Genomic DNA, 14,509 nt, shown 5'->3' with positions numbered 1-14,509 from the left:
TATCATTCCAAAAAACAAATGGCTCTTCATTCCCCATCATGGATTTGTCCTCTTGACTATCAGGGACTCCAACGCTAATCCCACACATGTATTTATTTATTTGAAACCTGTCCTGTTTGGCTGCGTGGCCATGCAGTATGGTGGAGCTGCACGCCTTCTTCTGTTAGGAACAGTTTTGCTGTGCAAAAGGGGACTTTGATTTATTCCCTCTCTGGTTATTTGTGTTGTGATGAATTGAAAATACAGAACAAGGTTTGACAAGGGACAGACGGAGAGAACCCTGAATTACTCTCTATCTTTACTGAAACCATATGTCCTGACTCCTGAGCACCCGCAGCCGGACCCCCCTTATCAACACCCCTGTGAGCTAAGTGGTAACAAAGCCTCTGCTCCCACTGAGGTAAGAGGGAAAGCTCAGCTGGAGTCTGGATGCTTTCCATCCAGAGTGAAGGATTAGCAGCAGAGGAGGCGTTCCTGGCAGAGAACTCTTTTCTATTTGTGTTACATTACTATATTTTCTACTGAGCCAGTCCAAGCTCACGTGAATGCGTTTTACATAAAAAGTTGTAAAGGGCGACAAAGTAGTCCAGACCACATTTTGCCACTCTTAACGTTGGCGTAGCAACTGCCGTGGTACGGTTCTTAGAAGGTAGAGCTAGAGACGCTGTAAGTGTGCTAATTGGTTTAACGAAGAATCTTGACTTCCAGGTGACAACTGGAACGGTTTGGTTTAAGAGGGTCAGTTTTGCACATCAAAAAAAAAAGTACAGCCAAAAAGGGAGAAAACCATGCCGCATTGAAGGCATCAGCTGGAACAAGACACTATTACAACAAAAATGAAGGATGGCGTTTACTTCTTCAGCATGTGGTTGTTGGACACAGTAAGGGGAAATATTTTATCCAGAGGAGACTGAGGGCAACAAGTAAACCAACCGATGCAGCAAAATGGAGACGATGGAGTACTGCGATGTCAAGAGAGGCCAATGTGAGCAAATGTTGAATTGTCATTTCCAGCCGTGTAACCTTCAGATGTTACAATGACAAATCTGCCCGGCCAATATAAAACGCACGGCGGTTGATGTCATGCGTCCGGTATCGGCTCCACGTGGCATCCCGACTCACCATGTATGAGAACTAGTACCCGACTTTGCCAGCGTGCAAGCGTCAACAGCGAGTTGAATGGTAAGGGGTCAAACGCGGGAAAACGGCAGAACTGTGTCGCGCTGCTATGACGTGCCACAATTTCCAGAGCGGTTGAAACATCCTGTCCTGGAGAAACAAGCCGGATCAAGTTCTGCATCGAAAACTGAGGACAGGCAGTCTTCCACAATCTGCCTGAATTTGAAATGAAAAGATGCCAGCTTTCACATATCCACTGACATCCCAGCTAAATCTTTGAGGCTGCGCCATTATCAGAGCTCCCGGAAGGGGGTTTGGTAAGGGCCTGCTGCTGCCCGGACCATCTTGCAACACAAGATAAGCACTGACCGCCTGTTACGTGGTGGCGCCGTAGAGATGAGCTTCTTTTTTCTTTTTTTTTAACGGCACGCGTATAATCAGATTCAGAATCATCTTTATTTGCCAAGTATGTCCAAAAAACACACAAGGAATTTGTCTCCGGTAGTTGGAGCCGCTCTAGTACGACAACAGACGGTCAATTGACAGAGAACACTTTGGAGACAGAAAGACATTGACAAAAAAAAAACAGTCACTGAGCAGTAAAGGGTTGCTAGTCATCTGGTAATGCCGGTACAATTTATTTATTTATTTTTGACAATTGTGCAAAAAGATGCAGACTCCTCTAGCACTTAGAGCCGTTCCAATGACTAATATTGCAATAGGCCGGTGCGAAGGGCGCCGAGACTTCAAGGAGTGTATGCAGTTTAAAGTGACGAGTAGTGCGATAATCTGGGACAATGTTGATTGTGCAAATGTTGCAGATACTCCTCAGTCAGTGTGCAAATGGAGCAGATGCTACTCTGGCATGAGTGGCCAGTATTGGTCAACAACAGACATGCAAATAGTGCAGCGTGGGGAGACAACTATAGCGAGTGCATGAGTAATACATAATTGGCCCCACAGAAATGTGGCAACGAACTCAGACGAAAGAAATTGCCAGCATGTTGTAATGGAATTGTAGATTAGCTGTTTAAGAAGTTGATCGCAAGAGGGAAGAAGCTGTTGGAATGTCTGCTAGTTCTAGTTTGCATTGATCGGTAGCGCCTACCTGAGGGAAGGAGCCGGAAGAGCCGGTGACCGGGATGCGGAGGGTCCGAGAGGATTTTGCACGCTCTTGTCTTAGTTCTGGCAGCGTGCAAGTCCTCAAGGGCGGCTAGGGGGGTACCGACAATCCTTTCAGCAGTTTTGATTGTCAGTCGCTGTCGGAGTTTGTCGTTTTTTGTAGCAGCACCAAACCAGACTGTGATGGAAGAACACAGGACCGATTGGATGACCGCTGTGTAGAACTGCCTCAGCAGCTCCCGTGGCAGGCCGTGCTTTCTCAGAATCCGCAGGAAGTACATCCTCTGCTGGGCCTTTTTGAGGACGGAGTTGATGTTGGTCGCCCACTTCAGGTCCTGAGAGACTGTAATTCCCAGGAACTTGAAGGTCTCGACGGATGACACAAGGGAGCTGGACAACGTGAGGGGCAGCTGTGGCGAAGATGCCTCCTGAAGTCCACGATCATCTCTACAGTCTCGAGCGTGTTCAGCTCCAGGTTGCGTCGGCCGCACCGCAGCTCCGGCCGCTCCGCTTCCTGTCGATATGCAGACTCGTCACCGTCCTTGATGAGGCCGATGACAGTGGTGTCATCTGCAAACTTCAGGAGTTGGACAGCCGGGTGCGTTGAGGTGCAGTCGTTCGTGTAGAGAGAGAAGAGCAGCGGAGAGAGGACACAACCTTGGGGCGCCCCAGTGCTGATGCTGCGTGTGGATGAGGTGGTCTCCACCAGCCTCACCTGCTGTGTCCTGCCCGTCAGGAAGCTGTAAATCCACTGGCAGATGGCAGGTGAGACGCTGAGCTGGAGAAGCTTGGAGGAAAGGAGTTCAGGGACGATGGTGTTGAACGCTGAGCTGAAGTCCACGAACAGGATCCTCGCGTAGGTCCCTGCACTGTCGAGGTGATCTAGGATGAAGCGCAGTCCCATGTTGACTGCATCATCCGCAGACCTGTTCGCTCGGTAGGCAAACTGCAGGGGGTCCAGCGGGGGACCTGTGACGCTCTTGAGGTGGTCCAGCACGAGACGTTCAAAGGACTTCATGACAACAGATGTCAAGGCGACAGGTCTGTAGTCATTCAGACCTGAGATTGCAGGTTCCTTGGGGACTGGAATGATGGTGAAGCATTTGAAACAGGATGGTACTTCGCACAGTTCCAGGGATCTATTGAAGATCTGAGTGAAGACTGGCGCGAGCTGGTCCGCGCAGACTTTGAGGCAGGATGGGGACGCATGGTCCGGGCTTGCCGCTTTGTTAATCTTTTGTTGTTTGAAGATGCGTCTCACATCCTGTTCGCGGATGGTTAACGCAGAAGTCGGTGGAGTGATGGTGGTCGGTGGTGCAGCCACACGCGTATTTTGCGGTGTGAAAGTGTCCTTTTCAAATCTGCAGTAAAGGTCTTCAAGTTGTTGGCTCGTGTGCTATTGTTCTCAGCTTGGGGGGGGGATCGTTGCTTGTAATTGGTCAACGATTGGAATTCATGCCAGACTGATTTAAAGTCGATAGCGCTAAACTGTTTTTCCAACTTTACTGCATAGTTCCTCTTTGCAATGTTAATTTCTTTAGTCAGCTGGTTTCTAGCTTGTTGTTGTTGAATGTGCGAAATGACTTTGTTGGTTCACACACATCTTCGCAGAAACTGATATAGGATGTGCCAGTTTCCGTATATTCATCCAGGCTGCCAGCTGAAATTTCAAAGACACTGTGCAGTCTAAACAGCTTCTGAAGTTCCATCTTGGCTTCATTGGTCCACGTTTTCACCGTTTTCACTGTAGGCTTTGCACATTTAAGTTCTTGCCTGTATCTCGGTATTAAGTGAATTAAGCAGTGATCGGACGAACCCAGCGCTGCACGAAGTTTGGCACGGTATGCGTTATTTAGCGTAGTATAGCAGTGGTCTAAAATGTTATTTTTCCCCGGTGGGAACGTCGATGTGCTGCTTGTATTTTGGGAGTTCGTGGTTGAGATTAGCTTTGTTAAAGTCCCCGAGAATAATGAGGGGTGATTCCGGGTGTTTTTTTTTTTAATCGGGATTCATGCATCACACTGGCGCAGTGTTCCCCTGGTGTAACATAATGGCTGAACAATGTAACACAATATCATAAAATATATACAAATAAGGACTGGGTTGGCGGAAAATATGTACAACTTGTATTTCAAAATGGGGAAGTGCACACAAGCACGTGACCGACATGGAGCGAAAGAGGAAACAGCGTGTGACAAACACTTGCCAGTGTTGAAGTTGGACAACAACCACTGACATGTGCATAAAACAATCGCATGTTTGCTGACAGCCGCGTTCAGAACTGAGGGAAGCCACATGAAGCCGAGGGTGGCCTTTGACCTTGTTGGAAGAAAAAGGGAGCTAAAGCACAAAAACATGCACTCCATTTGGCACATTAGACGCTGCTAATTCAGAAGTACGCCAAAGACAAAGATGCACTTTGAGCTGGAAGCAGACAGCATCTGACATCTGCGAGGAGCCATTTGCGGGAAGCGAATTCTGCCTAAAATGAGATACAATGATTGGAAAAGATGCTAAAAAGGGGGTTCCTTATCTTGGTCTGGAAGAGGGGAAAGGGAGTGGGAGTCTTGGTGCCGAGTGCTCATGAATAACAATTTACTTGCAACACTGTTTTGATTGTTTTCAACCCGGGCAATCAAACACAATGGGGAGGTGTGAATGATAGCGCCGTGCAGATAAGCTTACAGCGAGCATGTCGGACTTAACTGCAACTGCATGCACAACACTGAGCTGTCAAGCGCGTCCATGCAAAAGCCACCGTGTTTACAAAACTGCTGCACAGGCGAAATGGAAACGAAGAGTTGCGAAAGTAGCAGAAGCTGCCGTCGTGGATGTCCAAGACAAACTCCACTGGGATTCGGAGTATTTTACCAGAGAAGTCCACTGCTTTACGACAACAAAAAACGTGGAATGCATCGTTTAACGCTGTCATCGGTAGTGCCGAATTAGTAAGGGTAACTCACTCTTTTAGGACGCACGAGTGCAAGACACTCGGCGCGACGGTTTAGAGCTGGTGAAGTGGTAACCGAATTGGAGGATTCGTGGATGGAGTTCGGCGTGGTGATCGAGTGAAGCGTGAATGGGAACGCAATAAAACATTACAAATAAAAAGGTGAGAGGTGAAGTTCAACTTACCGACTGAAGGAACAGCAAAGTCCGCACGTAATCCCGTTCTGTGTTCACCATTTCGTTGAGGACGCACAGCCTGAGTCGTTGCTGTCGGTCCGATTCCTTGACGGCGTGGACCGCGTTCTCCAGATGCCCGTCTTCCTCTTCCATGGTGGGGGAGTCGACCCCTCGAAAAGGTGCCTCGCAACAAGAGGTTGTACCCCCCCCCCACCCCACACCACCCCAAATATTTAAAAAAAAAATGAAGCAAAAAAAGTAGTCTTCTCCCACCGGGTGTCCGCACTTGGCCCACTAGCGGCTCCTCAGTCCATCTTGAATCATCCGACACAAGTTCCCGGGCGGGCGGAGATGCTAGCAGCACCGCGCACACCACGCGTCAAGTCCGCTTGTGTGAGCCGCCGAGCCGAACAGCGGCGGAGGAGGGGCCGCCTCAGCGCTCCGCTAGTGGCCGGTGAATGTTGACACCCACAGCCATTGAAAAGGCCGTCAGGGACATCATTTAGGCTGGAGCGCGTGCGCGCGTGTGTGTGTCAGAGAGAGCATTTCACACACAACTCGAACATTCTCATTCACAATACCCCCCCACGCCCCCCCCCCAAAAAAAAAAACCGCACACAGAGATATACTGAAACTTTCTCATATTAATTAATTCATTCATTAATTAATGAAATCTACTCACACACTCCATTTTTTTTAAATCACACACTACAGAAACACTTACACACACTACTGAAATGTCTTTGCTCACACTCATACGCAGCTGAAGCAAACTCACATACACGACTTATCATGTAGATAGCACAGATACTGGTAAACGTATGCTTGAATAATTTTTTTTTTGGGGGGGGGGGGGGGGGGGGGCGAGTCAACCAAAAATGAGCATTACAGATATTTTCTTTGTAAAGAAATGTAGAAATTCCAGCCGTTTTGTATAGTGCCGAACAGTACATTCGTCCCAGGGGAGTTGAAGCTGAGCCCGGCTGACTTTGGGCGGAAGGCCCACCATCCATCAGGGTGCATATACAGTAGAGTGGGGTGGCAAGCCCATTTATGTCAGGGGGCCACATTGTTGGTGGGGTTTCCCTCAGTGGGTTCTTATGACTGCGAAAGCATATAAATGTTTCGCCTCGTCATAATATTCGCTCATTCCTCGTGAAATACAAAAGATATCGCCGATGTAGGCTGTTGGATTGCAGCGCCCTTTCACCTTAAACGCCGTTGCTTCTTAAACCCTCCCACCCAATCAAGTCACTCAAATAATAAATAATAAAAATAAATAATAATACATACACTACAAAAATGCGGTTTGGTAATGAAAAAATTTTTTTTTTTTTTTTTTTTTTTTTTTTACATTTAACATTTTGGGAGATATTTTAGCATGAATCATGGAAGTTGAAGCAAATGAATTACGAAAAATGCTGGCCATATTTGGCTACCGGCCCTTGAGTTTGACACCAAATAAGAATTCACACTTACACCATTAAAATAGATTAGATTAGATTAGATTAGATAGATAGATAGAATAATTCAACAGGATGGAAAACAGCCACCGGCTTTGCATGCCAATTGGTGGTATGTAAACCTGAGCGGAAGGCGCCCTCTGGCGGCCAACAGGCGGCATTGGCATGCAACACAGATTTGCGTGCCGAATTTCGCCTTGAGGTATTAGGAGTATAATAATCTTTATATAAATAAATACAAAATACACGGGGGCGAGGGTAATATCGGCCACGTCAGTCGTCAAACATTGGGACACTAAACTCCCAAATCTACGGTTTCAATTTGAAGTATCAGTACATAACAAATTAGGTTTTCTGTTCCATCACAGCCACTTTGCGTCACATCCGCGCCCGTTTCTTCTTGGCTCACTCCTTTACCATCTGACAACGGTAACTGCCTCAAGCTTCCAACTCTGCAACGATGGCTTTCCTTATGCGCAAAAAAAAAAAATAAAGACATTCCAAAAAAAATGCAACGTACTTTAATATCGCTGAATCTGAGCATGGTGGTTGAGAGTGCAAAGGGACATTTAAACTTGAACGTTGGCGCCGAAAAATGACTAGAATTATGACTTGAATAACGTTAGCGAGACGACAACGCGTTCCGACTTACGCGCACATTCAAACGCCGCTGCCGTAGGAACGGAACTTCATTGTAAATTTGAAATTTTATTCATGAAAAAGTGACTGACAGTACAAATAAAAGTTCGATTTGTTTTAAAGACGCGTATTCATAAAAAAAAAATAATAATAAAAAAAAGTAATGGCAATGAAAATATCAATAGTAGCTTTAATGGATGTATGTTACATTCGCCACTCCTCCCACACACAAAAACATACACAACCTGTCTCCCCATCTGAAGTGAGGAATGCAACAGACAACTTGTGAATGCCTTCTGCTATAATATATTTACAATTCATCCTTCATGACGTCTGTACATGGCATAAAAGTCCTTAAATATGATCAAACAGTTAAGTAGTAACAGGATACAAGGTGGGACGTCTTGATTGTATGTGGGCTTTGCTCCAAGTCGATTTGAAAGGTGGTGGTTGTTTTTTTTTTTCTTCCTTCCCACAAAAAGGCATGTGCACAAAGCACCGTAGTAAAAAAAAAAAAAAAAAAAAAAGCGAGTCACACACAATTAGATGTGATCAATTCAAAAGTCCATGGCGCCCCTTCATTTACATTTTCACACGATAAACCATTTCCTCCAGCTGGGGTTTCTTTGCAAAAGGGCTCTCACACAACAAAAGTAAAAAAAAAAAAAAAAAAAATGTTCAGGTAACCAAAAGAGAATAAGAAAATAAAACACAATGTGCTCAGTGCATTAAGACTTTCCAAATAGAACAAGATAGACTCGGCCTGTTCCACGTGTGAGATAAATAAATTCACATTGTTACAAGACAGTGACGAAGGGCCTTGAACCAAAATTACAGTGACGAAACAAAAACAATTGTGGTGGTTGTGGGAAAACTTGACAATTGTCTTTTTCTTAAAACAATATAAATGGGTCAATTTAAATACTATTTCTCTAGGATTTGAATGTGTAAAAAAACAAAAAAAAAGAGACAGATACAGCCCCAAAATTTGCAAGTTCGATATGCATATAAATAGTGCAGTGATGCTTTGAGTCAATACAAAACATGTTTGAAGAAGCTTGACACTTAAAACTGCTGTGGTTCAGTTTAGAAAGTTGTTTAGTGAAATACATATCGGGTGCCAAGTTAAAAGGTCAGAATATTACGAGTGAATTCCGAAATTCCGAGACAATGACGAGCACAACATCGAGAGGCATTGCCGTCTCTTTCTGCAGACCCGTCATATCATGTTTGGGTAACATCACGCGTTTGTGCCGTTGTTAAAAACACACAGGATTGCATTGCTTGTGAAGGTTGTGAAAGCTCCTCAAGAGACAACCGCTTTGCACAGGGTCGCCTTCGTTGGATTACAAAATTATCGTACAATTTTGACTTATCTCCAAGTATCAGGAGTTTACTGGCAAAAGAAAAAAAACATTAAAAATAAAAATCTCTAGTATTGACTTTACTCTCTAAAATTGCAATTGTTTGCGCTCGTAAATTATGAGTGCAAACTTACACCATTTGTTGAATAGTTTGACTTTTTTCTCCTAATTCTACGATCCAAAAAGCTTCTTAATAATAATCATTAAAAAAAAATAAAATAGGACTCCAAATGTTTGCACTGAACTCAATTGATAGCAGGCACATTTCAAAGGGGATTATATGATTTCGTTTTTCAAAGCGACAGTGTCTTCTTTAAATGCCCCTGACAGGGTGTTGGGGGGGGTCATTCGAGGTCAGTTTTTAGATGGACAAGCATACACGCACGCAGAAGTCACACACACAGCAGTGGCTTGTGAAACGGGACAACTTAGGCAGGTATAAAACGACATCTCTGTACAATAAAAGAACAAAGATGAACCCCCCCCCCCCCCCCCCCCTTTAATAGCGATATTTAAAAACCCATGCGCGTGCTAGTGAGCTACTGCCATGGCCACCAGTGTGCACGAGGAAGACTTTAGCAGGTGTCGGTATGTCGAAGAGATGACGTGTCAGTAGATTCGTAACATTTCATGTTTGCACCTCGGCAGAGATTCCACCAGCTGTCTGTGGGAATATGTGTTCGGACACAAGTGCATATGAGCAACAAGAAAATCACCTGGTTGCAGCTGCAGAGGACATTTATACGATCCCAGGAAAGCTGACAGTGTTTCAGGGCGAGAAGAAAGGATTCGTTTGGAAGCAAAAGCAGAAACCGAAAGGGCAGTTTACACAAGACCGTTTTAGCTGAAAATATTTTTGGAGGGGTTTTTTCGCCTTTGAGCCTGAAAATGTAAAAAAAAAAAAATATATATATATATATATATTTTTTTTTTTTATTTTTTATTTTTTTTTTAATGTGTCGTAGAGGAAAACAGTGGATGTTTGTAAACACTGTAGCATTAGAAACAGAAAGGGTAAACGGCCTGTATAAATGAAGGACATCACAACTAAAACAATGGCGGAATAATACTTGAGTAAATAACTTGGCTCAAACATTTACATCGCTCGTGTCCAGCAGCGTCTCCTTCCATACTAAAGTCTCCATTCACATATCACATACAGTATAGTATATGCCAACCATCAGTTCTTGCAACATTATCACTTACTGGCAAGGGATGCATTTTACGGTATTTCTATTATTTTGGCTAATCTTTGCGAACTCGGATTTTGTTGTAGCTACCGATATGACAATTTATTGTATCATTAGCACTCACAACACGATAAGGACACACCAGCATTAAACATCCACATTACTGTATGTTCCCCATCCTTCAGTGACCGACATAGTGATGCGTCTGGCATTGTTTTCCTCCAGTTGAATCAAACTAAATCACCGTATTTCGATACTGCCGTGACCGCTTGCAAAATATTGTTAAAGGATTGTGCAGTGACTATCTGTGATCCCTAACGCTAGCATGAATCACATAGTTGCGGATGCCCTCCCACACTGCACACTAACAGAAGTGCATGGCCTATGCTTTCACACACTGTTTTCATTACTGACTCTGAAATAGTAACTGTAATTTTGAAAAACCTTCACTTGAGGTATATTAATGTTGGTTTTTCAGGCTCAAACACCAAAACGCCCAAGTTTTTGTTCTGTTATCAAAAGGTCACATGTAAACGCCCTCTGAGCGAGGGGACAGTCACGGCCGTTCAAATCATCAGTTGTTGCTACCTCGAAATGAAGCCTTTTTCAAACACTTTACTCTCAGAGTCAAAGTCAGACAGTGTTGATATATGGATTCATATAAATAAAGTTGAACAGTATAAATATAAAGATTCTGCGTTGTCATTGACATATGCATGTTTAGCATAAGTGTGTGTGTGTTGTGTGCACTTGTGAGCCAGTGTTAAGACAGGACGGGGAAAGGGTTGTGTTAGAGGTGAGGCTTTCCCTCCCCAACCTCGTGGAAGAGGGAGGTGTAAAATTCGGGTTCCAGTTGCTTGTTGCGGTAACGCTGCACAATCTCTGTGATTCTCTGCTTCCGCCTTACATGCGGCGGGTTGTACGAGTCACTTTCGAGGCGTTTCCGTCGGCACACGTTGATGATGGTTTGGCGTACCAGGAAGCCTGTGAGGACACAGAGGTAAGTGAAGGTTTCGTTCTGCATTCCTAATGCGACCGTCTCACCCCAAACGGCTGGCTACGAATAATTGGATGAAGCAAAACTTCCTCCAATGAACCACAGCAAAACTGAGGTAATTGTTTTTGGCAGTCAAGAAAAGAGGTTTGCTGTTAGTAAATACCTGGAGTCACTCTCTTTAAAAACCAAAGACAAAGTCCAAAACCTTGGTGTACTGATATGATTACTAAAAGTCTGGTCAGAATCATAGCAAATCAATTACTAAAACTGCCTTTTACCATCTGAAGAACATACTGTATCCAGGGTGAAGCCTTGCATCTGCTAAGCAGAGCAGCAGAAGCTCATCCATGCTTTTATCTCAAGTAGGCTTGACTACTGTAACGGTCTTCTGACTGGACTCCCCCAAAAGAGCATTAAACAGCTGCAGCTCGCGTTCTCACCAGAACATATTACTCCGATCCTAATGTCTCTACACTGGCTCCCAGTCAGCTTTAGAATAGACTATAAAGTTCTCCTACTGGTCTATAAATCATTAAATGGTTTAGGTCTTGAACAGAGGTGGGTAGAGTAGCCAAAAATTGTACTCAAGTTACTTGACAATAATGTGACTCAAGAAAAAGTAAAAAAGTCATCCTCCCAAAAATTACTTGAGTCAGAGTAAAAAGGACACCGTGAAAAAAAACTACGAGTACTGAGTAAATGGTGAATAACTTCAGATTTTGTTTTAAATCAGAGCATGAACATCAATAAAATAATAAAATAAAATGCGAATGTGCAAATTCTGATATCGTACGTGTGCGCAGTGTGAGCGAGACTATCACGTACCCCGAGAGATTTATGTTTTACAGTTACTTGTAATAAAATGGGCATAATGTGGGCTCATATGCAGAGCCAAAACAACAACAAAATATCTACAATTTACCAAAGGTGTTTTCTCAAGTTAGAAGTGGGCTGAAATGTCCTTATTTGGGCAGACAGTGACAAATATAATACATGAAAGCTGTTGTTGTTTTTCGTCTAAACACGAGTCGTGCGCCGTTGCCTTCAGTGGTAACGAGGACCTTCCCAACATGGTCGTCATGTAGGCACCTGGATTAGCTGGGCTGGCGTATCTAATATTAATACCTATCCCCGGGAAGCCCAACAGAAGATGTTACGTGCGGTCATGTGTCTTCCTTGTGTCAACTGACTGGTGAACTGGACTTAAACGTCACTAGTGCTTAAATTGGATTAGAGCAAGCAGCGGCCAATGTAGAAGTCGAAGTTGTCGTCTAAACAGATAGGTCGCTCATTAAATAGTTGACAAATAAGCCATAATTGATAAATAAATTTAGCAAGAAGCATTTTGATTATTGCAACGGAATAAAAGTACAGTTTCCTCTTCACATAAATACGCGAGTAAAAGTACAAAGTATGCGACTGACTGGCGACCAGTTCAGGGTGTAGTCCGCCTTTCGCCCAAAGTCAGCTGGGATAGTCTCCAGCGCTCCTCGACCCTAACCAGGATAACCAAGTACAAACTATGCAGTATTAAAACTATTTTGACAAGTCCAATTTATCCCAAATTCTACTTGAGTAAATGTAGCGTGTTATTACCTACCTCTGGTCCTGAATATATAAAACAAATGCTAGTGGAATATAAACCCCAGTAGGGCTCTGAGAGCTACAGACTCAGGTCAAATAATGGCGCACAGAGTCCAACGTAAACATGATGAAGAAGCTTTTAGCTGCTATGCTGCTCACAAATGGAATAATATGCCGACAGAAGTCAAGTCAGCACCAAGTGTCAATGTTTTTAAATCCAAGTTATAAACTCTTCTTTTTTTCTCATGCTTCCGATTATTTTAGAGAATTTCCACTTTTGAATGATCTTTCTTGCACTGTAGTTTCTTATCTTTATTTATATATAGTGATATATTTATATATTATTTATATATTTGAATATTAGCCAAAGACAACACAAGTAAACACAAAATGCAGTTTTTAAATGAAGGTTTACACACACATATATATACACATATGTACACATATATATATATATATATATATACACACACACACACACACACACACACACAAGCACACATATACATACAAAATTAAAAGAAATTGAGAACCACTGCTCTAATCCAACTGTAACATTCATCCAAATTGAAATGGGTCAGAAAATCCAGAAAACGGCCAGTCGTATATATTGTGGTTGTCTAAAAAAATGTAGCTAAAGTAATAAGTGCAATAAATGCTTTCAATCAGATAATTATTTCAACAAATGTACTATGTACACTTAAATAGATATTCAACAATGTAACTCCCATTTAACATGAAATGTAACTCATGATGTGAGGCAAAAAGCTTATAGTACTGAAATCTTGTTCAGTGCTGTATAAGTGAGCATTATAATAATAATAATAATAATACAATAGGAATCTATCCACTGACAGGCAAGCTATAACAAGATGGTGATTCGAACGCATTATCATTGGCACAGATACGCCTTGGTCAAAATAAAAGGCCAACCCATTTAAATAAACATCTTCATTAGACACTAAACTAAAGCTGCACATAGGAGAGTTGGATGGATTTCTATTTTGATACTCTCTAATACAGATTGTAACATATCTGTCAAAATCTTATGGTGGAAATAGAGGGAATACTTCATGTTCAATTCCTGGAAAATAATGCTCATTAAATTACTCAGACAACAAATAGAAAATATAAGGTACTACCTAATGCCCTGCGGCTGACCACCATGCCATCCACCAGAGGGATCACCATGCTAAATTTGCCCACAGCTCCGTGCAGACGGATCCGAAAGAGGCCCGTCTTTAGGGGGTGGATGAAGATGAGAGGAACATCCTTCTCCAGTAACCCTGATCTGAAGCACGAGAAACATTAAAAGCAGTGATATTGTATATTTATGATTTGTTACTTGAGAATAATGCAGAATTAGTCGAAACAACAACACGGTGGGGGTGGGGGGGGGGGTGTCATCTATTTATAACTTGCAATTTATCACTAACCATTGCTAATGCATTAGTGAAATCATAATTACAGGAAACATTCATATGGAAAAAAACACTTAGGTCATTAATATAAAACCAAAATAAAAACAGTTAGCACAGCTGTAACTAAACGTGCCCTCTAGTGCCACGGGATTAAGTATTCTTATGCCGCTGCATGAACTGCTTTATTGCACGCCAATAATAACCTTGAAACATAAAATGTTGGTTCTTTCATATGCCGAGGACCCCCAGTACAGATATTCACAGGGTCAAACACTGTCAACATAGAGGTAATAAATATAAAAGAATTCCATAACAATGTGCACCTCCCAAATTAGCATATGCTGTCAAGAAATCGCGGCACGGTGACCGACTGGTTAGAGTGTCTGCCTCACAGTTCTTAGGACTGGGGTTCAATCCCCAGCCCCGCCTGTGTGGAGTTTGCATGTTCTCCCCGTGCCTGCGTGGTTATTCTCCGGGCACTCCG

General features: G+C 43.2%; 2 protein-coding genes across 11 annotated transcripts in view; both read right to left on the bottom strand.

The window, feature by feature from the left end:
- The window catches only part of prex1 (phosphatidylinositol-3,4,5-trisphosphate-dependent Rac exchange factor 1), a 92,644-nt gene extending 86,757 nt beyond the window's left edge, over positions 1–5,887 (bottom strand). Inside the window, exon 1 of the mRNA XM_061767663.1 lies at positions 5,377–5,887. Within this exon, the coding sequence (XP_061623647.1) occupies positions 5,377–5,520 (144 nt within the window). The 5' untranslated portion in view covers positions 5,521–5,887. The remainder of the gene's footprint in view (positions 1–5,376) is intronic.
- A 1,752-nt stretch (positions 5,888–7,639) lies between these two features.
- Positions 7,640–14,509, bottom strand: part of LOC133475136 (ral GTPase-activating protein subunit beta-like) — a 32,531-nt gene continuing 25,661 nt past the window's right edge. For all 10 annotated transcript variants that reach the window (XM_061767594.1, XM_061767576.1, XM_061767609.1 and 7 more), the window contains 2 exons: positions 13,747–13,895; positions 7,640–11,007 (listed from right to left, as the gene is read on the bottom strand). In XM_061767594.1, the coding sequence (XP_061623578.1) occupies positions 10,814–11,007; positions 13,747–13,895 (343 nt within the window). In that variant the 3' untranslated portion in view covers positions 7,640–10,813. The remainder of the gene's footprint in view (positions 11,008–13,746; positions 13,896–14,509) is intronic.

The sequence above is a fragment of the Phyllopteryx taeniolatus genome, chromosome 1 (assembly GCF_024500385.1).
Source record: "Phyllopteryx taeniolatus isolate TA_2022b chromosome 1, UOR_Ptae_1.2, whole genome shotgun sequence".
Taxonomy (NCBI): domain Eukaryota; kingdom Metazoa; phylum Chordata; class Actinopteri; order Syngnathiformes; family Syngnathidae; genus Phyllopteryx; species Phyllopteryx taeniolatus.
This window is presented reverse-complemented; position numbering and strand designations above follow the sequence as displayed.